At 38.0% G+C, this 24,534-nt stretch overlaps 2 protein-coding genes across 6 annotated transcripts; one reads left to right on the top strand and one right to left on the bottom strand.

Annotated features, from left to right (window-relative positions):
* Positions 1 to 10,690: 10,690 nt before the first annotated feature.
* Positions 10,691 to 16,862, top strand: LOC115676409 (2,3-bisphosphoglycerate-dependent phosphoglycerate mutase 1-like). Of its 5 annotated transcripts, none has more exons than XM_056311194.1 (10): positions 10,691 to 10,915; positions 11,735 to 11,903; positions 12,029 to 12,169; positions 12,663 to 12,937; positions 13,367 to 13,590; positions 13,971 to 14,089; positions 14,174 to 14,330; positions 14,494 to 14,595; positions 14,694 to 14,813; positions 15,607 to 15,965. In XM_056311194.1, exons 4-10 carry the CDS (start codon positions 12,664 to 12,666, stop codon positions 15,685 to 15,687), a joined length of 1,077 nt encoding a protein of 358 aa, XP_056167169.1. In that variant the 5' UTR covers positions 10,691 to 10,915; positions 11,735 to 11,903; positions 12,029 to 12,169; position 12,663; the 3' UTR covers positions 15,688 to 15,965. The 5 variants fall into 5 exon arrangements, with proteins under 5 accessions (XP_056167169.1, XP_056167168.1, XP_030455176.1 ...); XM_030599316.2 differs by lacking the exon at positions 12,029 to 12,169 and adding an exon at positions 16,294 to 16,862 and having other exon boundaries at positions 10,698 to 10,915; positions 15,902 to 15,964; XM_056311196.1 differs by lacking the exon at positions 12,029 to 12,169 and adding an exon at positions 16,229 to 16,862 and having other exon boundaries at positions 10,698 to 10,915; positions 15,902 to 15,964.
* A 529-nt stretch (positions 16,863 to 17,391) lies between these two features.
* Positions 17,392 to 21,877, bottom strand: LOC115676410 (uncharacterized). Its single transcript, XM_030599317.2, has 6 exons — positions 21,578 to 21,877; positions 19,748 to 19,892; positions 19,434 to 19,616; positions 18,974 to 19,072; positions 18,338 to 18,580; positions 17,392 to 18,040 (listed from the first exon to the last, which is right to left on the bottom strand). Exons 2-6 carry the CDS (start codon positions 19,820 to 19,822, stop codon positions 17,624 to 17,626), a joined length of 1,017 nt encoding a protein of 338 aa, XP_030455177.1. The 5' UTR covers positions 19,823 to 19,892; positions 21,578 to 21,877; the 3' UTR covers positions 17,392 to 17,623.
* Positions 21,878 to 24,534: the final 2,657 nt, after the last annotated feature.

Raw genomic sequence — 24,534 nt, 5'->3', positions numbered from 1 at the left:
ACAATTCTCAATATGTTCTACTTTAATATACACTAGAAAAATTATGTTGAATTACTATCATTTGTTCAAGACCAAATCAAAAACAAAGGAAACACATTGTTTAGCTACGGTAGATTCAGCAATTTCGCACCTTTTTGTTTTGCTTTGTCTTGCAATTTAAAGAAAAATTAAGCTTCATATGGGATTATATTCATCTTATTACAACAGTGAACATTAGTATTTACCTCCTCAAAATTAGGAGACAACAAAGTTATATTTATTCTAGCGATGATGTGGCGTGTCATGATCTCAAAAGAGTAAATTCGATTAATTTATCATCTTTCAGTGATCTATATCCCAAAACTTATTCAACATTAACATAAATTATCAAACATGAATACTTTCGAATGCGGTCCCTAGGGGTATTAAAATAAGAAAAAATAGAGCACACAAGTGGTCTTATCCAACATTGATTAGAGAATTATAATTATCCTCTCTCTCAAATGAGTAAAAGCCACTTGAGTATAATATTTTTGAACACCAATGCATGTTGTAATTTACTCTTAAATAAACCTGGCTAAAGAAACTTTTTGCACCTTTCCCATTATGTCCCTTGACGGCCACTAGGCGATGCCGGCGAGGGCTGTAGGGCCCTCACCCGATCTCGCCCAGATCTGGGTGAGGCCATCGTGGCAGCAACCGTGTGATACCCTACCCTTGCCGGGCACAAGCAAAGGCAGCCTCGCAGGCTGGCCTCGCCCAGTGGCCGGCAAGGGTCGGCGGTCGCTCCTCGGTCATGATAAAAATAAATTAAAGAAGTAAAAAGAAAATAAAAATAAAAAATTCAATAATTTATTAAAAAATTATTAAAAATTATCCATATCAGTGAATTCTAGCCAAAATTGATCGAATGGACTCAATTGAAAAAATTCAAATAACAATTCGCATAACGTGGATGAGAGATATTTAAATTCTAAAAATTCGAAAGATGTTGTGAATTAAATGATACAATTATTTGTGTAAAATAACAATTATAAACAATGAACCAGAGTAATCAACCTAAGTCGCATACATGGATTTTTCTGAATACTTTTACAATATTTAAGGTAGAGTTGGTTTGATTTTCTATTAGAGATATAAAAGTTTGTGGATTGTATATTGCTCTCCTTTGAGTTCCAAATACGTGAAACAATCGCATACTTGCCCGCAAGAGAGATAAAGGAAGAGGATTCATATCGTTTTTACATCAATAAATTCATAAATGGAAGACGCAATAATTCAATTGATTTAGCTTATTTACATAATTCAATTGATTTAGCTTATTAGAATGTCCAATCGAAAAAAGCTTGAATCAATAGATGGAGAGAGGATGTATGTATATAAAACACATTATAATTGCGTATTTAAGTGGTACCGGATCATACTTAACATTGATGATTCCCTTATTATCAATGAGGTGAATCGACACTCTTTTGATTGCTAATATGAGAAGTGTAAAGTGTTTCTTCATACATGTTTATTTTGAGAGTCAGTATAGAAAACACCGACTATATATAAAGAACTTTTTACACAATACGCAAGCGGTCTAATACACTATTGAATTGAGAAAATTTTCTTTGCACTAATGTCCGCTTTATATTTCTTTATTTTAGATTCCGTTTGTTTCACGAAAAATGAACGATTTAAAATACATTATTGTAAAAATGATCGCTTATATTACTTATAAAAATGAATGAAGGAAAAATAATTTCACCGTTTACGAAAATATTTATACATAAATTATTGACGAAAATGAAATTATTTTTTATTAACTAATTATTTCAAATGATTGTTTTTAAAAAGAGCATTAGTACTGCATTTGGAGTATTACTCGTTGAAGGACCCATGAGAGGATTCAAGTTTGATCATTTATATACATTGTGAATAAGTTTTCGGATATAAATATCTCAAGGATGATAAATTTACTGAAGTTACTCTTTTGAGATGATGAGATGGGGATAATTGTCTAAAAATTCTTAAACATATTGTACAGCGGCTAACTTAGTCCTAAACTTTTCAATTTTGTCATAAATATTTCGACGATTTGCCAATTTAGTCCTAAACCTTTGGACAATTTGTCAATATAGTCCTTTTGATCAATATTAGCTAGAAATTGCTGCCGACTGTACAGTCAGAGACAGCCATCTTACGTGGTACCCTCGTCACTGATGCGAATGATTTTTGCAATTTTTTCAAATTTTCTAAATTTTTTCTTTTTCTTTTTTCCTTCATCGGATTTATGACCGACAGAGTTGCCAAGGCCCCCGCGACTCACCAGCCATATGCAAGGGCATCCCAACCCTCCCCTGTTGGCTAGTGAGGACGTCATGGCCCTTGCTTGAATCTAGGCGAGGGCTTGGCAAGGGCCACCGGCCGTCACCGGGGCCCTACCGCCAAAATTCCAATGAAGGAAAAAAAGAAAAATTCAGATTTTTTTTTAAAAGTGTAATAACCATCCACGTTAGCGTCGGTCATATCAAGTAGCATAGCAGATGTTCACGTCAATGATTATCTGTCAAAACTGGCTGAAAGATTGCATTCGTAAATCGTCAAAAAGTTTAGGACTAAATTAGTAAAATCTAAAAATTTAAGACTTAATAGACCGCCGTATAATAGATTTAGGATTTTTGGGAAAATTTTTCCTGATGACACGTGACATCATCACTCGAATAAAAAATAACTTTGCTGTCTCGTAATTTTAAGGAGGTAAATTTCAAGCATTAATAGAAAAATGAAAGCTTGTTCAAAGCCACCATCTCACCGCTCAAGGTGGAGCTTGGAAATTCTTTAAATGTTCAACGCCTCAGCATTCTTCAAATAGTTACTACAAATTCCTCAGGGGAACAACAGTATCATTCAGATCTAATACTCATAAAGAGAGGCATACATTTATTCCATAAATAAAGAACCAATGTACACGGCAACAAACTTCCCATTTTTCTTAGTTTTCTTTTGAATTTAATGTTTGAGCGTCGATCTAACAAGATAGCTGCAAAGCATGAATTGATGAGTAGAAAATGACAAAGTGCTGAACTTTATGTACATGATACAATCAGCTCCGGAATACTTTCATTGACGCAATCAAGACAGACTTAAATTGTGATTTTCACATAGATTAAGGACTTAACTGCACGGTTAGCAAACGTTTAGGACTTAATTGCTCTAACAGAAGGCTTATATAATCTAATGGTGCGTTTGTTTCACTGAAAACTTTATGATTAAAGGAAAGTATTTTTCCATGAAAATGAGGTTTCTATAATCTAAGGGTACCCTTGTTTCATCGAATACTTTATGATAAATGAAAATATTTTTTCATGAAAATCATTTTCAAGGAAAACGATTAGTTTTCATTTGTTTGATGGTTTAGAAAAAGTGATTTCTTCTTGGAAAGTCATTTTCATCAAATCTAAACTTGTTGTTTTTAATTCATAGAAAACGTTTTCCGTAAATTGATTAGTTTTCCACTATCCATATATCGGAAAATCGGAACAATTTCCCGAAAACAGTTTTCCTTCAAACAATATAGGGCTTCTGGTTTAATTTTTAGTTGGAAATGACCTGGTCACACTAGACTTCAAAGATAATTTGCTCAACAATATTTTTATAATGACAAAGTGCACCTTTAGTCCTTGATCATTTTTTTTTTCAATGTGACGTGATCCTCGAACTTGCTATCTATATAATCAAGTTGCCAAATTCGTAGAATTTTTTCTATCGAGTCCTTCATTCTTCAATTGGCAAATTCATGCTGAAGTTTCTATCCATGCTAGATGTCATAGTGGATAACCGATTTTCGGAGACCAAATTGCAAGTACAACAAATTATGATATAATTAATCGAATTTTCAACAACCTTTTATTTCATACTGGCACTAATTATTTCCACATTAGACTTTTGGCTAGCACCACTAGACATGTCAGTTTCAATTTGCTTGAATCGGAAAATGGGAATTGGGAAGACTTGATTGGAAAGATTCTATTCATTGAAGGGATTGAATATGCAAATTTTTTATGTTCATAGATGCACATTTAGGCCTCAAATAAATTACTTTTCTTACTATATTATTATTTTTTGGGGGGACAATCTCTTACACTTAAAGCCCAACAGATAAATCCAAACCCACCCTCGATAAAAGACCTTGCAATAGAAATATCGAACATTATGACTAAGCTAATATGTATTTGTAATCTGAAGTGTGCTATGAAAATTTTCGAGAAAAAAAACGCTGGAAGTGTCATAATTTTTGTATTGCGCTCGCTTTAGTGCTAAAAAATTTAAGCAATCATTTGAAGGCCATGTCTGTGGAAAAGGATCACTAAAATACTTTCGACGACAAATTCTAACAATTCTTCCAACGTGCCTTTTTTAATTCATACGTGATTTTTTTTTTAAAAAAATGAAGTTCAATGTGGAAAATTCATCATCCAACGTGCCAACGTGAACCAAAAAGCGACTCTCTCTCTCTCTCTCTCAAGTTCTCTCAGAGAAATTCTCTTTCACGTAGCAATTTCTAGGGTTCTTCACGCTGGTTATCATCTTCAAGACGCTAATGAGCTTGATGGGTATACAATCAAGCGGAATTTCTCAGCTCAATCACGTCCTCCGTTGAAGTAAAATCGAAGCCCTACATCCCAAGCTCATCGGATCCTAATCCTCCGCTCCAAATGTCTTTCAACACCACCAAATGACTCGATTTCCATCTTGGCGGTTCCACCATTGTCCGGGTCGTAATTCTCAGCCAGTTCTCCACCACCACCGCTTGTTCGGAGATCGGTTCCTCCATAGCTAACCTCATTGAGTGTCTCTTCCACTAGGACTGCTTGTTGCCAGCACCGCCTCCTCCTCCACTGCCGCGTCCGCCATCTGTTTCATGCATTGAGGATCTCGGCGGCATTGGATCCTTGGACTCCACATGTTATATTTTTGATGATATGATTTTGCCCCAATTTGAGAAATGAGAGTTAGAATTCTCCAACAACACATTGAATTTTGCCCCAGTTCCTTAATTTGGTATAAAATTTCTAAACAACGTCATTTACTTAATCTTGCTGGCGAGTTAAGTCGATGCTGAGAATCAAAGAAAACAAGGTCAGTTTGCAATAGGTATACTATCCCGCACGGGCGAACCTCTTGTTCAAACCATTCAGGGACTGCCTTTTAACTGCAAAACTACCCGGAGATTTAATTCAGAGCATAGAGACGCTCAGAGTTACCAGGATGATGTTATGCTTAATTGGCCGAGCTGCATTTCTTAGAGGATCATGCCAAGCATTGAAAAAAAGAATTTTTAGAGAGGCATGGAAAGTAAGAACTCTAAAATTTTATAACTTTCCCTCTTATTCCAAACTGAAGGATTATATGGCCTTATATAGGCGCCAGGGAGTACATTATTGGACGATGGTTCAGATAAAACAAAACACACCTAAAACACACTCGTAGGACACCTAAAACATACTCATAGGGTTAGGTGAAACAGTACCCGGCTATTATATGTTACAATAAACAGTGTCGGTTAGGTGAAACAGTACCAGTTTATCTCAATCTAGAGTTATAATCATAGTCCGAGCTGTCTAAGCTGTTTTGCACATTCATGCTTTGCTATTTGTCTCTGTTCCAGAACTTGTTCAAAATTGTCTTCAGTAATGACTGGCGTTTGGTTCGAGGAAGAAGATGCATATGTAGAAAAGTCTGGAAGAGATAAGTTTTGACTGGTTCTTTCAGACACGACTGGCTGGGCCCAATTTTTTATTTGAGCGTAATAGGAACTTGTACTGGTGTCAAGTCCAACGGATAAGGACAATGGCCCATAGTCATAGGGATCTTGAGAGAATGGTCCACCCCATGGTCCTGAGATGCTCGTGCTGGATCTCCTGTGTCTGACATTTCTTGATCTTGTGATGATCCGAGCTGTACTTGTGCCTGATCGTATTCTCTGAGTGCTTGTCTCGTTGCAGATGAAGATCCTTCGTGATCCCATGAAACAGGTGTGGTGTAATCCCATGCTTCTTCTGGGATAATACGATTTTCTTGGCATAGGATCCTCTGGAGTTCCCCGTAATTATATTCAACAGAGCCAATGCGACTAAGGAACGAATTATAGACACGTGCAACTTGAAGATGTGACTGGGGCTTGTAGGTAGTAGTACCTACTGTTGCAAGAGTATCGGAGATTGTGACATTGTTGTGCACAAAAGTCCATGGACAATGGAGGAGTACAACAGTGTGTGTTTCTGGATTATCTCGGACTTTTTTCAATTATTCAAGAAAGAGCCGTTTCCAATAAACAGGAAGGTAAAACCATTTGAGCATAGTTAAAAGGTTTTTCTCGTGTTCATTTAGCTCAACGTGATCAGCCATAAGCAATCTGGTTAATTTGAGAAGAAATTTTCTAGTGGGAAACTCAATAGCCATTAAGTACTTATTGGTTAGGTACCATAATAACTATTTAAGTTTTTCAGGAAAATCATTTTCTTTCCAAATTAATGGGTGAATGAAAGGGTACCTCAAGTGTAATCCAGAAGGGTTAAGAATAGAGCCTCCATGTAGTCTGAAAAGGTTAGTGTGACATTGCCACATGAGGTTGTCAAAATTTTCAGTGAGCTTATCCTTTTGAATTTGCTCAACTATTTCTTGAGGACATTCCAAGCTTGGCCATTCTCGAAATCTTTCAATTTTGTACTTTTCTAGCTGAAGAGGGAAGGAATACTTGAGAATATACATGTTGATTTCTGCCAATGCTTTTGGTCTGGAGAGAAATCTGCAAGCACATTTTTTTTTACTGTAATATATTTGATTTCGAATGAGTATTTCGAAAACCATTTAGCCCATCTGAGTAATTGAGGATGAGGAATCTGCTTTTGTTTGAATTTGGTCATCTGTTTCTGGATTACACTCGAGGTACCCTTTCATTCACCCATTAATTTAAAAAGAAAATGATTTTCCTGAAAAACTTAAATAGTTATTATGGTACCTAACCAATAAGTACTTAATAGCTATTTAGTTTCCCACCAGAAAATTTCTTCTCAAATTAACCAAATTGCTTATGGCTGATCACATTGCGCTAAATGAACACGAGAAAAACCTTTTAACTATGCTCAAATGGTTTTACTCTCCTGTTTATTGGAAACGGCTCTTTCTTGAAGAATTGAAAAAAGTCCAAGATAATCCAGAAACACACACTGTTGTACTCCTCCATTGTCCATGGACTTTTGTGCACAACAATGGCACAATCTCCGATACTCTTGCAACAGTAGGTACTACTACCTACAAGCCCCAGCCACATCTTCAAGTTGCACGTGTCTATAATTCGTTCCCTAGTCGCATTGGCTCTATTGAATATAATTACAGGGAACTCCAGAGGATCCTATGCCAAGAAAATCGTAATATCCCATAAAAAGCATGGGATTACACCACACCTGTTTCATGGGATCACGAAGGATCTTCATTTGCAACGAGAATGGGATTACACCACACCTGTTTCATGGGATCACGAAGGATCTTCATTTGCAACGAGACAAGCACTCATAGAATACGATTAGGCACAAGTACAGCTCGAATTATCACAAGATCAAGAAATGTCAGACACAGGAGATCTAGCACAAGCATCTCAGGACCCATGGGGTGGACCACTCTCCCAAGATCCCTATGACTATGGACCATTGCCCTTATCCGTTGGACTTGACACCAGTACAAGTTCCTATTACGCTCAAATAAAAAATTGGCCCCAGCCAGTCATGCCTGAAAGAACCAGTCAAAACTTATTTCTTCCAGACTTTTCTACATATGAATCTTCTTCCTCGAACCAAATGCCAGTCATTACTGAAGACAATTTTAAACAAATTCTGGAACAGAGACAAATAGCAGAACATGAATGTGCAAACTGTAGGGTTCATCAACGAAAAACAACGCAGCAGAATATAGAACCCTAGACAGGATCCATGTGTATATTGAAATCAAAAAGGAATTTCGGTACGTACCTTTTACAGATCGAAGATAAATCAGCAACTGATTGTGTCTGGATGAGCGCCCCAAGTGTCGCGCCTCTACCGGTATCCACACACACGAACGAAATTCTCCAACGATCCACGTGCTAGCGAAAGATCTTGAAGTTCCTTTTTCTTGAACGCCTTTTGCTTTTCGATACTCTATCGAAAAACCCTAGACAGAGAACGATTCTCTATCTATTTATACAGCCTCATTATCTAGCGGAATTAAAAGAAGTGGGCCGGGCTATTTGGGCCCGCCAAACCGTCCACCTTCAATCGTACGTTTAATCGTTATCTCATAACGCGTACGACCGCATAGATAATTTAAATAGGAGAATAAATTAAAATCTACTTCTTAAGTAGATCAAGGCGCATAGACAATATTAAGTCCGTTCGCTATTGTGTGCGACCCTGTAGGTTCACTAAACATTAGCAATGTACCCAAAACTCTTTTGGCCCGCAAGTCATAAGCGGTCTCTAGCAACACATTATGACTACCTAAGTATAGTGAAGATCGGTTTTCCGACACAACCTAATCCACAACTAATATTAGAGTATCAACCTTGATTGATTCTTAGGGCAGACCACTAACACAAACAGCTCAGATAGCTCGGACTATGATTATAACTCTGGATGGAGATAAGGTGGTACTGTTTCACCTAACCGGTACAGTTCATTTTGCATGGATATGAACAGTGCATCTTCACTTCCATTTTGGAAATTTAGATCTAGGGCATGATTTTGGACTCTATACACCATTTGGTAATGAAGAGTTGCAGCAATTTAATCGGTAGTTTGAGGTGCTTTAGTAAGCTGAAGTTGAACTTTCAAGAAAGAAAGTAGCTGGGGATCTGAAAGGGTAATATTAAAATTTGAATAAAGGGTTACAAAGACTGTTTCAGCATTTAAGGTAGTTTGAACAGTGCCAATACAAACATGTTAGTATTCTAGGAACCTAGTATCCAAAAGAGACATTCTTGCCACAACAAGCAAGCCTTTTCTCCCATGAAAGGTGAGAGCAAGACGGACTGCTCCATAGTGAATATGCGAATACCCTTGTTGGATCCACTGTTTTGGAAATTCATGAGGAATTTGAAGAGTAACAAAGTACTCCTTTTCAGTGGCAGGAATGGGGTGTTGGTCAAATTTGGAAGACTGGACATATTCTTTGACCTCTTTCGGAGAATGACGGATGAGATGTCTTATACACCTGATGGGGGAAAAAGATGAAGTGGGTTTGGCAAAGGCTGAGTATGGGTTCATGAGAGGAAGTTGCGTTTCGGAAATCTTTGTTTCATCACTAAGAGAGACTTCGTAGAGATAGTTTATCTTAGAAGCATTTGGAGTACAAAACTCTGCTAAAGATGATGAAGAAGATGATGGAGTGAGAGAAGCAGTAAGAGTGATTGGAGTTGTATCTAGATTAGCCATGATGAAGAGAGGGGATCTTCGCAACACTGAACAATCACCAGTTAAGCGCATTGAACGAACCAAGCTAGACATAAAACTAGGCTCTAATACCAATTAGGGGATCTATGCTGAGAATCAGAGAAAACAAGGTCAGTTTGCAATAGGTCTGCTATCCCGCACGGGCCAACCTCTTGTTCAAGCCCTTCATGAACTACTTTTTAACTGCAAAACTACCCGGAGATTTAATTAAGAGCATAAAGACGCTTAGAGTTACCAGGATGATGTTATGCTTAATTGGCCGAGCTGCATTTCTTAGAGGATCATGCCAGGCTTTGAAGAAAATGATTTTTAGAAAGGCATGGAAAGTAAGAAGTTTGAAATTTTACAACTTTCCCTCTTATTCCAAACTGAAGGATTACATGGCCTTATATAGGCGCTGGAGAGTACATTGTTGGACGACGGTCCAGATAAAATAAAACACACTCGTAGGACACCTAAAACATACTCATAGGGTTAGGTGAAACAGTACCCGACTATTTTATGTTTTAATAAACAGTATCGATTAGGTGAAACAGTACCAGTTTATCTCCATATTGGCATGAGGAATTTCGGTAGCTTAAATCTGATGGCATTGAACTGGTTGTTTTTGTTTATGTAAGTAGCACTCAAATGATCACTTGAAAAAAATTTGGCATTGAAATTAGCGCCGTGTGAAAGTTAATGCATTCTTTTTCTTGAAAATTTTCTATTAACCCAATAAGTTTTGCAATTGAAACGGAACAATTTATTCATTTTTCAATTTGCCCTGTTGGATGGCATCTTTCATCAGCTTCCATACATGAAGAATCCCGTTGCAATCGTTTCAATTTAACCTATTAAGAGTGCATTTTTTTTCTTATCACTCAAGAGCAATATCATTAACCTCTGTTGTAAGTTAAATCGTTCTTGTTTTTTTTTTTTTTTTGGTCGAAAACAACTTTATTGAATTGAAAAAGCTTAAACAGAAAAGCCCATGTTTGGGGCATCAAGACAAAGCAAATCCCAAAGGGGTTGGGAGATGGACTATCCAATTGGGAGATAAACTATTTAATCTATAAGCCTTACAAATCCAATCAGCCACTTGGTTAGACTCCCTTGAGTAATGGACCAGAGAGAAAGTTCTTAAATCGGCCCATAATTTTACTGGCCCTCAAGATAAGAGCACTGATTTCCCAACGGGGGTTGATCTGAGCAATTAACCGAAGTAACCAAAATTAAACAGTCGGATTCAGGTACAACCACATCGTTCTTTTTGGCTTTGAAGAGAGAGAGAGAAGCGAGCAAAGCTAGGGCTTCTGATTGAAGAGCAGATGACGCCGGAGCCAAGCTCGCCATGCCCTCAACCAGCGCCCTCGACGCATCTAGAACGGCTCAGGCGAAATAGCCGGTGGTTGAACCTTCAGAGAACGAGCCGTCGAAGTTTGCCTTTAAAAATCCTTACTTTGGGGGAATCCAGCTTCGAGGTGGGGTGTCAGTTGTTAAATCGTTCTTGTTTCACCAGCACTTAAATTCATTTTCCCAAATACACAAAATTCTCAATGATTTATTCTTTCTTAAATTATTGTCAAAAAGAATTAAATCTTTTTTTACTCCACAAAAATTTAATTTCATTTTCCTAAACGTTTCTATTGAGAGCGTCACCAAATCGAGAAATGGCTACACATTGTCATGCAAGTTGGGAGTCTCCAATTGCACGAATTGAGAGATCCAAAGTACCCAATTGCAAATATGACGTAAGTTGGAGGACTAAAATTGAATTGTCCCATAGGGCCAAAACACAAAAAGAAATTTTCAAGAGTCAAATAGTAACAGCTCATTGGATCTGAGTAGATTCTAAAAAGGTTCCGGCTCCTAAGATCTCTCCTTTAGATTTAAAGGAATGTAAAACCTTAATAAGATAATCCCTCCTTCTTGGAAGGAAAAACAACTAAGGAAACAAGAGGGCTCTCGATTGCCTAGCTGTTGGGACATTAAAAAAGGCTAGTATGCTTTCGGCCAGCCTCAATAGGGTTGGTTGGAATCGGCTAAGAGAAGCGATGTTCGCTAGGCTTATGATAATGAAAGACCCTCTCCCCCGGTTACCTTATCACGTTGTCATGCAAGTTGGGGTCTCCAATTGCATAAATTCAGAGATCCAAAGTACCCAATTGCAAATATCACGTAATTTGGAGGACGAAAACTGAATTGTCCCGTAGGGGGCCAAAATACAAAATAGAAATTTTCCAAGAGTCAAATAGCAACAGCTCGCACCTGTTATATATTTCTTGTCCGCCATATTAAAGTCCCACCAACCTGGGAAGAGAGAGAGAGAGAGTCAGAGAGAGTATAGCCTTGTCAGGAGGTTGATGCATCACACCCCGTCAGTTGTTCGCTTTCAGGAGACGCGGACGACGACGAGAACTGCGACGATTTTCCCTCCCACATGATTGCATCATAACTCGCTTTTTCCAGGTGACTGTTCTTCTGTTCTCGTCTCTTTCTTTCTTTTGGGTTCTTGCACGGTTATAAATCTTTGTACTTGGTGGTCGTTCTCTTGTTGCGGTGGTGAATTGTTGATTGCGTGTTGTTTGTGTCAGTGGGCATGTCGTCGAATGATCCCTTGTGCGTGCAATAAGGAAAAATGAATAAAAAACGAAAGTAGAAAGAAATCATATTCGGCCGCTTCATCTTAGGACTCGCTCTCTCCTCGTTTTGTCATCATACCTTAAAGATCTGTGGTGAGTTCCGTTTGATTCTGTTGAAAATTTTTCAGTGGGATCGGACATTGATTGTATTCTGTATAAGAATCTTCAAAATGGTCCCTTCTGATTCTGTATAAGATCTGTGGTGAGTTTGTTTTCTTGGTTTGTACTTATACAGGCTTGAAGTTTTTAACTTTACTTTTTCGGGGTTTCTTGAATACATTGGGTGCTTCCGCGGCTGCTCCTTTTGATATGACGATGAGGCATTTACTACAAATGCTTGAAATTCAGAATGATTTCGGCAGTCTTCTTTGATGGACGTTGACGAGGACTTTGTTGACTCTATTTTATCTTTTGTTTACCTAATTTCCTTTTGATGAAGCACATCCATCCTGTTGTTAGATCTTACAAGTGGGATCTTTTACATGTGCTTGACTAATGTTTGAAAATGTATGCTTAAGGAGATACTTGTGTTGGTTTTAATGTCTTCTAAGCTCTAATGGGTATGCGGTTCATCCTGCAACTCCAGAATGGCTGCTGTTTGTAGTCCATCTCTTGGAACTTCTTCTTCTTCTCGTTGTTATGTAAGTAGCAGACCCTGCATTTGTCCGGATTTGAGGCGGAGCTCAGTGAGACTATCTTCAGAAGTTTTCAAGGTTGAGATTGGCAGGTCGGAAAGAAGTCTTTGCCAATCTAGCAGAAAGAAACTCAGTGCCGTCATAGCTTTAGCTTCTCAGACATCAGTTTCTGATCCAATTTCTACACTTTCAAGGAACGACTTCAGTGACTCATTAAAGAAATCAAGTATGTACATTCACTCTCTACCACATTGCCTACAGATAATTCTTTGAGTGAACAACTAAAGACTGCACGAGTATATTCTATTTAGCTTAATTACGCTAAGAAAAATCTTCTAGCCCACTTCATCTCAAATGCATAGACCTGTCAGACAAGTAATTTTAGATGCTAAAGATACAAAGGCCGGTCTACAGAAATGATTTACTAGAGTGATGTGACAAAGTTGTAGAACAAGTGGGCCAAATTCAAGATCCCAATAGAATTCGGCCACACTGCTCTTTAAACCAATATTATGAATCAGTTTTGGTGTTTCTAGTATTATTCTTTCCAAAAACATAATTAACTCTAAACAAAGTCATGTGCCCTCTAATGACTTCAAAACTGTACAGCTTTTTAGAGTGAAATCTTATGATTCTGTCTTCTCTGTCATATCAGATGAAGCAGCATTGATCCTAATTCGACATGGGGAGTCTCTATGGAATGAAAAGAACCTATTTACCGGTTGTGTTGATGTGCCACTTACCAAGAAGGGTGTGGAAGAGGCGATTCAAGCGGGTAAAAGAATTAGCAACATACCTGTTGACATGATATATGCATCATCATTAATCCGTGCACAGATGACTGCAATGCTTGCCATGACTCAGCACCGCCAACAGAAGGTACATGCTTAGCCCTCTCTTGCCATGCAGACTCATCAATATAAATAAATAATCATACATTTTCCATCTGTCAGCTGTCTAACTCTTTGGGATGATTATTAAATACTCGAGTAGTTTAGGCTATTGGGTGTCTCATACGTGCAGATCCGGCTAGGATTTTGATAGGCTAGGAGCATAATTTAGGATATCTTAGTTCAGTTCCATGAGCATTGTCTTCCATGAATGAGAAACCCTGAAGCGACATTCACGAGTTGTGGTCCTCTGCAATTTTAGACTCAGACTATGTTAAGTTTGAAGTTGTAGTTCTAGAAAATGGGTTTCACTCTAGTGCTGTTGAGAATTTTCTTCTTTGTTTTAATCTATTTATAGCTTGCATGTAGGTACCAATCATATTGCATGATGAGAATGAGAGGGCGAGGACATGGGGTCATATTTTCAGTGAAGAGACCAAAAAGCAATCCATTCCAGTTATAACAGCTTGGCAATTGAATGAAAGAATGTATAGATCTCTGCCCTCTCTGATCTTTCTTCTGTTTTTGCATCTACATTTAACACTTATGTGCAGAAACCCTAAATGTTGTAGGTATGGTGAGTTGCAAGGTCTTAATAAACACGAAACAGCAGAGAGATATGGGAAGGAACAAGTTCATGAGTGGCGGCGAAGTTATGACATTCCCCCACCCAATGGGGAGAGCTTGGAAATGTGCGCTCAAAGAGCTGTCACGTATTTCTGCGATGAGGTGTTTAATGACTTTCCTGGATCTTTTTTATTTTGGGGGGGGGGGGGGTGGCGGCGGCGGCGCTAATGACAGAATAACTGGTCTGACAATCAACCTTCCAAATCTTACAAGGCCTTATCCATGTCATTAATTATCCTGTTATGGTGGATACTTGATCTTGCAGATTGAACCTCAACTTTTCATTGGAAAAAATGTCATGATTGCAGCCCATGGAAATTCACTGAGATCCATCATTATGTATCTGGACAAATTAACTTCTCAAGAGGTGAAGGGCCATTTTATTTTTGGTGAATATAATTGCTCCTGCAAATCTTTTGTATTCATACTGATTTGCGTCAGAAGTAAAATTTTCTTTCTAAGCAGGTTATAAGTTTGGAGCTATCAACTGGAATTCCACTACTTTACATTTTCAAAGAGGGAAGATTTGTAAGGAGAGGTAGTCCAGTGGGACCTACTGAAGCTGGTGTCTATGCTTATACTAGGGTATGCTGCTGCTGAGAGTCTCACTCTATAATTCTGATTGTGCTTATTTTCCAGAGCTATAGACAGAATGAAACTATTTAATCTTGGTATTGGTTGACTTTTTCCCCGTTTCCTGCCTTACATTGTGCTTAAGCAAGAGATAATAGTCTGGTCTGTAGATTTTGGAAGAAAATTTCAGATGAACAAGTGGTTTTCATCCTGCTCGTGTCAGCCACTTTTAAAAATTATAACATTTACAATATGGAAATCGTACAGTTTAAACAAGACAGAGTTGGGGAAAGTAATATTTGAGAGGTCATGAAAGAGGCCAGTTGGATATGTAAGATTGTCTTTGAGAACTGCTCTGAAGAACTCGCCTCCCAGGCCCTTTGATGTGCTTCAGTACAGTAATATTGCGGTTGGAGAATGTGCCATGGAAAAAAGTTGCTTTACAAACCAATTCTTTGAAAATGAGTTTCTTAGTTAAATGGTGACTACATCTTGTGATTATTGGTCTTTGCTGAATCTGGTGCTGAACTTCTCAAAATAATTAGGCGTAAACATTTGAAAAAATCGCTAGTTGTTTCACAGACAAGTTTACCTCGTAGACAAGAGATGAAAATGGATACTGCTAAGAATTGCTTTCCCAACAATCATTCACAAGGAACATATATATTTTTAAAAAAGACTTAAAATAGTTTTGGAGCAGTTTCTGTTGTCGATGCAATTTTCTTTTCTGATCCAATAGCTGTATTGTAGAGCTTACGCGTTTCTACTTGCTTTGCTCATTAGGCCTCGTCTCTGGTATGGTCAGGAGGGCAAATGCACCAACCTTGTTCTTATTCATCTTCATTCTTCATTAACTACAAGAAGCCCAGCCTTGGTGATAATTTGAATACCGGGGACTGGCTAGTGTTGCAAAAGATCAAAATACTGCTTCACCCTCCCTAAAATTTTGAACCTGCTTATTACCATCATACGTTGTTCTAGTGTCTTGATGTCCAACTGTTCTTGCAAAAATATGTTTAAATGTGGAAAAGCTTTGTCGCCAGCCTATTAGAATGAGGTAGAGCAGTAACTCTAGTACTTTGTCATGAATTTTGCTACAGAGATTGGCTCAGTACAGGCAGAAATTGGATGAGATGTCACATTAGCATGCAGGCAGTTAGAAGGTATTCCTCTTAGATTTTCTTCCTTGCTTTTGGCTTCTTAACTTGCTAGTACATGGCTCTGAACACTCCTTTCTGTCTGTTCTGGTTATATGCAGAGGCTGCATTCGAGTTGCATCATAATGACGAGGACAGTATTGGCTTGCCGTAGCATATTATTGAAGTTTGAAGAGTAGAAAAGTTACATATACCTCTTTATCTATCTCAGAATGCGATTCCCATTTTTCTTTGGTTAGGTCTTACCAAAATATTTTGTAATGTCTGCAGGATTGTAATAGTTGAATTGTTTGGTGTAGTGATGACATAACTTCTTGTGCAATATCTATTGGAAGGAAAAAGGGGACAAGAAGAGACTCTGCACTTTGGATGTTCCATTTGGCTTGTGTCCACCTTACACATTAAAACGGATGGACGTGGCAAGTTTTCGTTCCTGAATGCCACGTCCGAGGATGTGCTTGACACGTGAAATGATCTTACAAATAAAACATCTCGTGCGGTCCGAAGAAAGTCATGTCTTAAGAGCACGTTCATCATGTCAAAGGGCGACAACCTTACCACCAATTATAGCAATTCCATTTCAAAGAGAAAACCGCCCAACCACTGGATACAGCTGCATCGGATATATGCATATGTCATGGATGAAGAAGGATGAAGATTAGGATAGCAAGAAAGGGTGCTGAACACAGATATAAAATAGGGATAGAGCGAAAGGCAGGTGATGTTCCAATGACCGACATTGGAGTGCTTTAACAAGACGTGATTATCCTAATAAATCCTGCACGTGGTAACACGGCGCAGAAAAACTGGCGGTTTAATGCTTGTGGCAAATTTAAATTGCTTTTAACTCTCAGGATGTTCTTCGTACATCCATATATAATATTATCATATGGAAATATACGTATGCACACATGTTTTGAACAAATATCCACAGCGTGAAGACCAACAATGAGACTACTCCTGGGTGGCGCTGCTGGAGCGCGCACTCTTCCTCTCGCAAAAGGTTGAGTGTTCGAATCCCGGGTGTCGCAGGGTGACGTAACCGGTGCACGTGTGTGGTGGCTAGCACGTGTCGCCCCCAGGGTTTACCTCCCGGCTGTCGGCCGTGCAGGGGTTCCCTGAGTCATCAAAAAAAAAAAAAAAACAATGAGACTACTCCAGTCGAGCCATCAATAATGCTGGGTAGACCAGCGCAGATGGCAATGAATTCATCAACAGAGAGAATACTCAGAAAAATTTTGCAGGTACCCATAGTTATTTCAATAACACGGCAACATTGGCCTACAACAATATCGACAACAGCTCAGATTTGAAAAATGTAAACTACTTGGGATGTGTTGCACAACAAAGAAAATGGTCTACACCAAAAGGAAGAGAAGTCTCCTTTTGAGGAACCAGATTCTTGAACCCTTTTAATGGATCTTCAGCGACAAACTATAATAAAATGTATAGCCGCTAGAATAACAAGAAGTTATTAAAAGCACCAGAGAACATGACCTGAAACACCATATTAGAAAGTCACTTGATGCAACAAGGCAACTTCATTCTAAATAATTGACAGAAGATCAGTTCAAGCCCTAACTAGAATCCCAGAATGGTCAGAGTGCAAAATCCGCACTTACATGTCAAGGTTAGAATGACATCAAAGCTTGCACTCGTTTTCTTTTAAGAATGCACGCTTGCAGCGCGGTTATCGCCTATATTTGTTGATGCCACAGCATCAATGGGGGACGCTATCTCTGACTCCACTCCACCCATCATATCTTCTGCCTTCTCGTTGTCTGAGGGATCAGAATCTGATAAAGCAATGGAATCTAAAGAAGCGGAAACAGTTACCACTGCTGCTTGGGTTTCTGACGGACTGTTCCCTCTTGTCCAAGCGGACGGCATTCTCTTGTCATCTTCTCTCATCCTCTCGGCATACTTACCAATGTCAAAAACAGTAGCATCATTGCCACCAAATGCGGATTCAAGCTGATCCATATCAAATAGATCCTCCATTATTTTCTTCGAGTTGAGGTCATCCGAGTAGACAAACTTTACCTTATTGTAAGTTTTGGGCTCGAGGAAGGGTTTTACCACCTGCGGTAATACAATATAGTGTTACAGCTTCCGACTTATTAAGAATGACCGTATCCAGCATAATATATTACATGTCAGACTAGTCAACAATCACAATTTCCTATTAGCTTAGTTCATGTAAATGAAAAAGTAACAAGTGTGACAAATGCTGTTCATGCAGGGAGTTCTAATCCATTTAATCTGCTTTTTCAAAAAGGGTACGTATATGATAGTACTAACGGTACGTGCAAAAGTGTTGAGGTGAAAGTATTATAGCAGAAGACATAAGGGAGAGGATGGAGAGAGATATAGTCATACCGAAAAGAATGGTTCGAAGAATTTAGGAGGGTTATAAAGAATGGCAACACCAAGACGTTCCGGGTACTGATCCTGTAATACATGGGCCGTCTCCTTTGTCACCTTCACTGATATATGTGACAAATTGAAACCCTGGAAATCTATCAGCCAGACCATCTGCTCTTGGTCGGATGGCAGATTCAAAATAGCATTTTCCATGCAATAAACCAAGTATTTAATTTGTCCTTTTGTTGTCTTCGAGTTCTGCATTTAAAACCAAGTAAAAGAAAACAATTTTAAGGCAGTGCATGGCATTGTATTCCAATAAACTAGGTTGCCTTCTCGTTAGACTGTGCGTACAATTCAAGTTCACTCTACCTTAAGCCACACAAGTATTAGCAAGGGAGTTATCTTTTTCATACAGTGTGCAGTTTCATTGAAAAGATCAACTATTCCAACATATGAATTATGAAATAATCTTTCCTCATAATGGGAATTTCCCAACATACATCACATGATAACTGGTCAAAAATCCATTTACTTGCATAAAGAAATTGATTTGTTCATGACCTAACATCTCCTGCACGATTTCCACTTCTAGGTGAAAAATCAATTTAAACGTCACTCCAACCCTGAAAGGAAGAAGAATGATGGAACCTGGCGACTAGGCCTCATGACCAGAACTGTCCTGCCATGTTTATCTATATAATTTGATCTGTAGATTTTCCCAGTCTCGGCTTCATGAGCAATGTCTTCCTGCTCAATACATTGAACTGCGTCAAAAAGGCTTGGAAATATATAGATTCACAAATTCTACTCAACTGGCTCAGCAGAGAATGTTCAATTATTACTCAGTTAAGCGAAACAAAATAAGAAGAACACACTCACATTACGCAGTTAGGTCAAGATAATATTCTATTCCTAATTAAACTTAAACAAAAGCAACAGTACAGGCCTGATTGGCTATGCCTGCCAGTCTTATAATAATTGGTCACGATTGAATCCACAAGAAGTTTGAAAAACCAAAGAGCAATTAAGAACTACCTCCTATCAGAAAAGTGGCATTGAAAAACATAATTTGGAGGATAAACTGGAAACTCAATGCGATACAACATACCCAGCGAATTTCTTCAGGCTTATATTCTGATCTCCACTTCAAGGTATCTTTGAGCATCTTAGTTGCTTTCTTCACACTCCAATTCCGAGCCCTTAAATGTCTAGCAAGTGATGCGTCCGAACAATAAATTGATAACTTCTCCGGCAATGCTGTTGTCCCAATCAATCTCCTCACCTCATTAATCTATAAAACAAGAAGCATTGTAAGGAGAAAAGTTTGGACCCATGACAGGATATTTGCATACCCATCGGTCGAAATTGGAGAAAGGGGGAGTAGAAAGGTACAGTCCAACTCAGGCACTATATTCTATATACCTTTGCCTGCTCTTCTTCCGATGTTAAAAGTTTCTCATTCCCATTTGAAGAGGATTTCTTAGACTCAGAGCTCATTGCTTCAAAGAAGTCGCTACTAGATTCAGCTGTTGGCCCTTCACAACCAAAGGAATTGTCTCTACTTTTGCTGTTGGCATTTGCACGTTATTAGTATTGCTAAAATGAAAATTAAGTGATAATGTCTACTTTAAGAATCAACAAACTGAGGTAGTACAACCCTGTTCAAAACTCAAGTTAAAAATACATAATTGAAGGAACTTTCAAGAAATTCTGATCCCAAATTAGTGTTAATTATCCAAAAAACTGAGAAAGAATGCGTAATCCTAGTATGCTAGATTGAGTGTCTGGGGGATAGGGAGGAGATGGAAATTTGAGAATGTAAACAACAGCTTGTCCAAAATCCTAGGAAAGATATTCACCAGATCATTTGCACAAAACTGTTAACTAACAAGAGAATATGGCAACTAACAAAACCTTCAGCTTATTTCCTTGATTTTCTCTTCTTCCCAATTCTCACACATATTATGTGAAACGTTAGCAACTGTCAATCTGTAATGTCCCCACATTGCCTTATAGATGTACAAATAAATCAACCCAAACTAACTCGCTTCTTGGAATGTAGTACTTCAAAAGGCTGATGTAGATTAAAACTAAGCTCATCAGGCTTGTAGACTACATATATGTCTACTATCATGAAAACTGCGAACAAGACAACCTTGACAGGTAAATTACTGTTGCAATCATGCAACTCTAGCCTTATTTCCTTTTAGTCACATTACTTCTACTGTTCTTGATCAAGTCACTCAAGCTTTTCAACAAAACAAGGTGTGGACAGCTAATGAGGTTACAAAGTCTTCGACCAAAAAAAAAAATAGTTTACGAAGTCACAAAGTAGGAAATTGTAGTGCAGCTTCCATGTTTCAGGTTTGAGGAGAGGATTACACTTAAACTTAGCCTAACATTGCCAGAAGGTTTTTTCCTGGGTTCGGACTCATGACCTCAGGTTATAGTGGAGCAACCTTACTGTTACACAAGCTGACTTCTACTTTCGTCACGGGAACTCTCTAGATAATCAGTTTTTTCAGGGGCAAAAAGTAAGTCAATCTGGCTAGGATAAGTTCGAGAGAAGAGAAGAGAAGAGGAGGCCATCTCTGGAATTACATGGTCCAAACCTTACAGGTCAGTAATATAACACCCACTATTCAATGAAGCAATGTCTCTACAAATCAAGAAAATAGAACATTGAAACGTGAACCGCAGCCATTAAGTGATTCCTAATGAAAGTTAATTTTTTTTTTCACCAATCACGCAAGAGCAAATCCCGAAAATTCTTTGTTCCGCAAAAGTTGGATGTGGATGGCATTTCCACTGAAACACCAATTCGTTATCTTCTTCTTTTTTCCTGGAAAGCAAAATGCGAGTGTACTTCGTCTCCGTGCACATCAACAAGCTCAAATTACTTTCGACATGATTGGACCAATCAGCATTATATACAGCACAGGAAAATTCAATGTGACAGAGACCCAGTTATCTCTCTCGACAGGAACTCGCAGGACCCAATTGGATTTGGACCATCCACAACCGAAAATAACGGTCGAACGACCGGCGAATTTTCAGCTCCCAACTTCCTCGGGATCTTGTTATCCCAAAGAAGACGATAATAACACCGACTGAACCGAAAAATTCCGGATCAGATCTCCCCCAGATATATCCACCGGAAATTCAAAAAAAGAACAAACGAAAAACGGTACTCCACGGTGTAAAATGATGAGCAAAACGAGATGGGGATTGCCCAAAACGAGGTTCACCAACCTGGAACGAACCAAGAAACGCGACCCACAAGTGTTCCAGAGAGAGAAAGGGTGACACCGACGCTTCAGGAGATCCACACAAGAACAGAAGCTGCTGCTGCTGCTGACGACCGAGAAGCAACGGAGGGAGAGAGACAGGGTCAACCTTCGACGTCAGAGAGTCCGTACAGATAGAGGCGGAGGAAGGAGAAGGAGGGGGTCGTGGGGGGGTGGTGGTGGCTGCTTCTTGGTTCGCTTCGCGACGGAATATTACGCGGATCTCTCTCGTGCGGCACGGCGCGAGAGGGTAAGCATTGAGATCTAAGGAATCGGCTCGTGCGTTTCCTCTTTGTCCACATGGAAACGTCAAAAGAAAACACATCTTGCCCAACATTTTCTTTCCTCTGAATTATTATTACAGATTTCACAGCCGGCGACGCAATCCATTTCCAAATATTTTCGTCGCGGAAATTTCTTTTGGTACCTTCATTCGTTTACGCAAGCAATGCAAGCGACCGATCTTAAAAAAAATATTTTTCAAAATTACTTATTTTTCGTGAAGCAAAGGAAATCTTTTATGAAGTGCAGGGCACGATTCATTGCCGAAGTTTTGGTTCCTATTCTGTCCCCTTGCTTTTGGGATAAGGAGACGAGAGGAGCGCTTTTCGCCCATTTGGAAAGGTAAAAGCTTTAGCCTTTAGCTTTTAATTTTTAACTACCCTTAAACCCGCTTTTGTTGGATAGCGCAAAGGCAGATCTCATTGGAAACCTACCCTACCCTACCCCCACACCCACCAATCGCCCCCAACCTTTTAATAATTTCTCGAAAATCGAGCAACCCACATGTTTCAATCTCCAAAGGAGGAAAATGTAAAAGGGCTAAGGATTTATTTAGTCACGTTTCTGTTTAGAAATAATTTTTTTTATTTTTATTTTTTAAACGAGTTTATGAACAAAAAAACGCATTTAGTAATTATACTAAATTTTTATTCTTGAAATAGAAAAAGAACATAAATGCATTTGGTAAGACACTAAAAATTTCTACTCCTAATTTTTTCATTTAATTATAAAATTATCGGTGAAGACTTAATAATTCGTGTTTGGATAAAATTGGACTAGAAATAGAATAAGCATATATTATAATATAAAATTGGATGACCTTAATATAATCATAAAGAAAATTACTCCTTATAGACAAAGCAATCGAGAAAATTGCAGTTTATGGGACTTAACAATTCATGTTTGGATAAAATTGGACTAGAAATAGAATAATAATATATTATGATATCGAATTGGATGACCTTAATACAATCATAAAGAAAATTATTCCTTATAAACAAATCAAATATTGAGTGATAGTCGAGGAAATTGCAGTTTAAGGTGTAGGATTTTAGGATTTGGGGTTAGGGTTTTAGGATTTCGATTTTGAGATTTAGGGTTTGGGGTTCTGGGTTTTGGATTTATGATTTAGGGTTTGGGGTTTAGGTTTTAGAGTTTCGGGTTTTAGGTTTTAGGTTTAGCATTTCGAGTTTCGGGTTTGGGGATTTAGGGTTTGGGTTTAGGGTTTGAGGTTTAGGGTTTGAGGTTTAGTGGTTTAGGGATTCGGGTTTGGGATTTAAGGTATAGGGTTTGGGGTTTATGGTTTAGGGCTCGGGATCTTGCGGTTTAACGTTTTAGGATTTAGGGTTTTGAATTACGATTTTGGGGTTTAGGTTTTAGGGTTTCGGGTTTGGAGTTTTGGGGTTTAGAGTTTAGGTTTTAGGGTTTCAGGTTTGGAGTTTTGGGGTTTAGGGTTTAGTGTTTCGGGTTTTGGGTTTGGGTTTAGAAGGTTTAGGGTTTGGGTTTGGGTTTTAGGGATTTGGGTTTCGAGGTTTGGGGTTTTAGAATTTAGGGTTTCAGGTTTTTCATTTTAGTATTATGGGTTTTAGGATTTGGGTATTGAGGTTTAAGATTTTGGGGTTTAGGGTTTGATGGTTGAGGTTTAGGATTTTGGGGTTTAGGGTTTGAGGGTTAAGGTTTAGGGTTTTAAGTTTAGGATTTGGGATTTTAGGTTTAGTATGAGAATATTTTTTTGATGAGAGAGAGGTGATATTTAATCTTTATTGTTTCTTTTTTTGTTCTAGAAACAAAAAAGTAGATTTTTTTTTACTTCTTATTTCTATTCCAAATCTATTATTTGACCACTTTTCTGTTCCGGGGAATAAAAAAACTAACTGACGTTACTAAACGGATTTCTATTCTTTTTCCATTCCGGGGAATAAAATAACAGAAAAATAGAGAAACAGAAATGTTACCAAACAGGCCCTAAGCGTACTGCTAAAAAAGGATGTACCAAGAGTCTTAAAATTTATTATGAAAGTGCAATTAAATTTTAAAACTTGCAAAAAGTATAATCATATCTTAAATATAATTAAATTGGTGCAATCAAGTCCTTCCGTTGATTTACATGAGTTTTATTTAATATTTTCTCTCTTACATAGCGATGATATGGCTAAAATACAAAAGATAAGGCTCTAAATTTGATTTTTAATATAAATTTTATTTAAATTAAATTAAAAGTATGCTAAATTTTTTATAAAAAAAATTAGAAAAAAAAACAGTTGGAAACTAGGTGACGAGGATGCTCTTTTAGCTTACTTTTTAATTTAATTTAAATAAATTTTGTATAATAAATCGGATTTGGATTAGAACGATGTTGTTTTAGCCATGTCATCGTCATATAGGATAGAGAAAATAATAAAAAAGTCACGTCAGCATTTTTCATTAGTCAAGTTAGACGGAGTTAACAGAATGACTTGATTATACTAGTTTGACAAGTTTTAAGACTTGATTGCACTTTTTGTAAGTTTTAGGATTCAATTACACTTTCCTAACAAGTTTTAAGACTTTTGGTGCACTTATCCCAAGATATTTAAAGGTATACTTTTATGGACAGCACATTGACACAAGGTTAATACCATAAGAAAAATCCCAAACTGA

The sequence above is a fragment of the Syzygium oleosum genome, unplaced genomic scaffold (assembly GCF_021117445.2).
Source record: "Syzygium oleosum isolate NSW1041296 unplaced genomic scaffold, Sole_v2.1 Sole_v2.05, whole genome shotgun sequence".
Classification (NCBI taxonomy): domain Eukaryota; kingdom Viridiplantae; phylum Streptophyta; class Magnoliopsida; order Myrtales; family Myrtaceae; genus Syzygium; species Syzygium oleosum.
The sequence above is the reverse complement of the archived record's forward strand: the minus strand, read 5'-3'. Positions and strand labels throughout refer to the sequence as shown.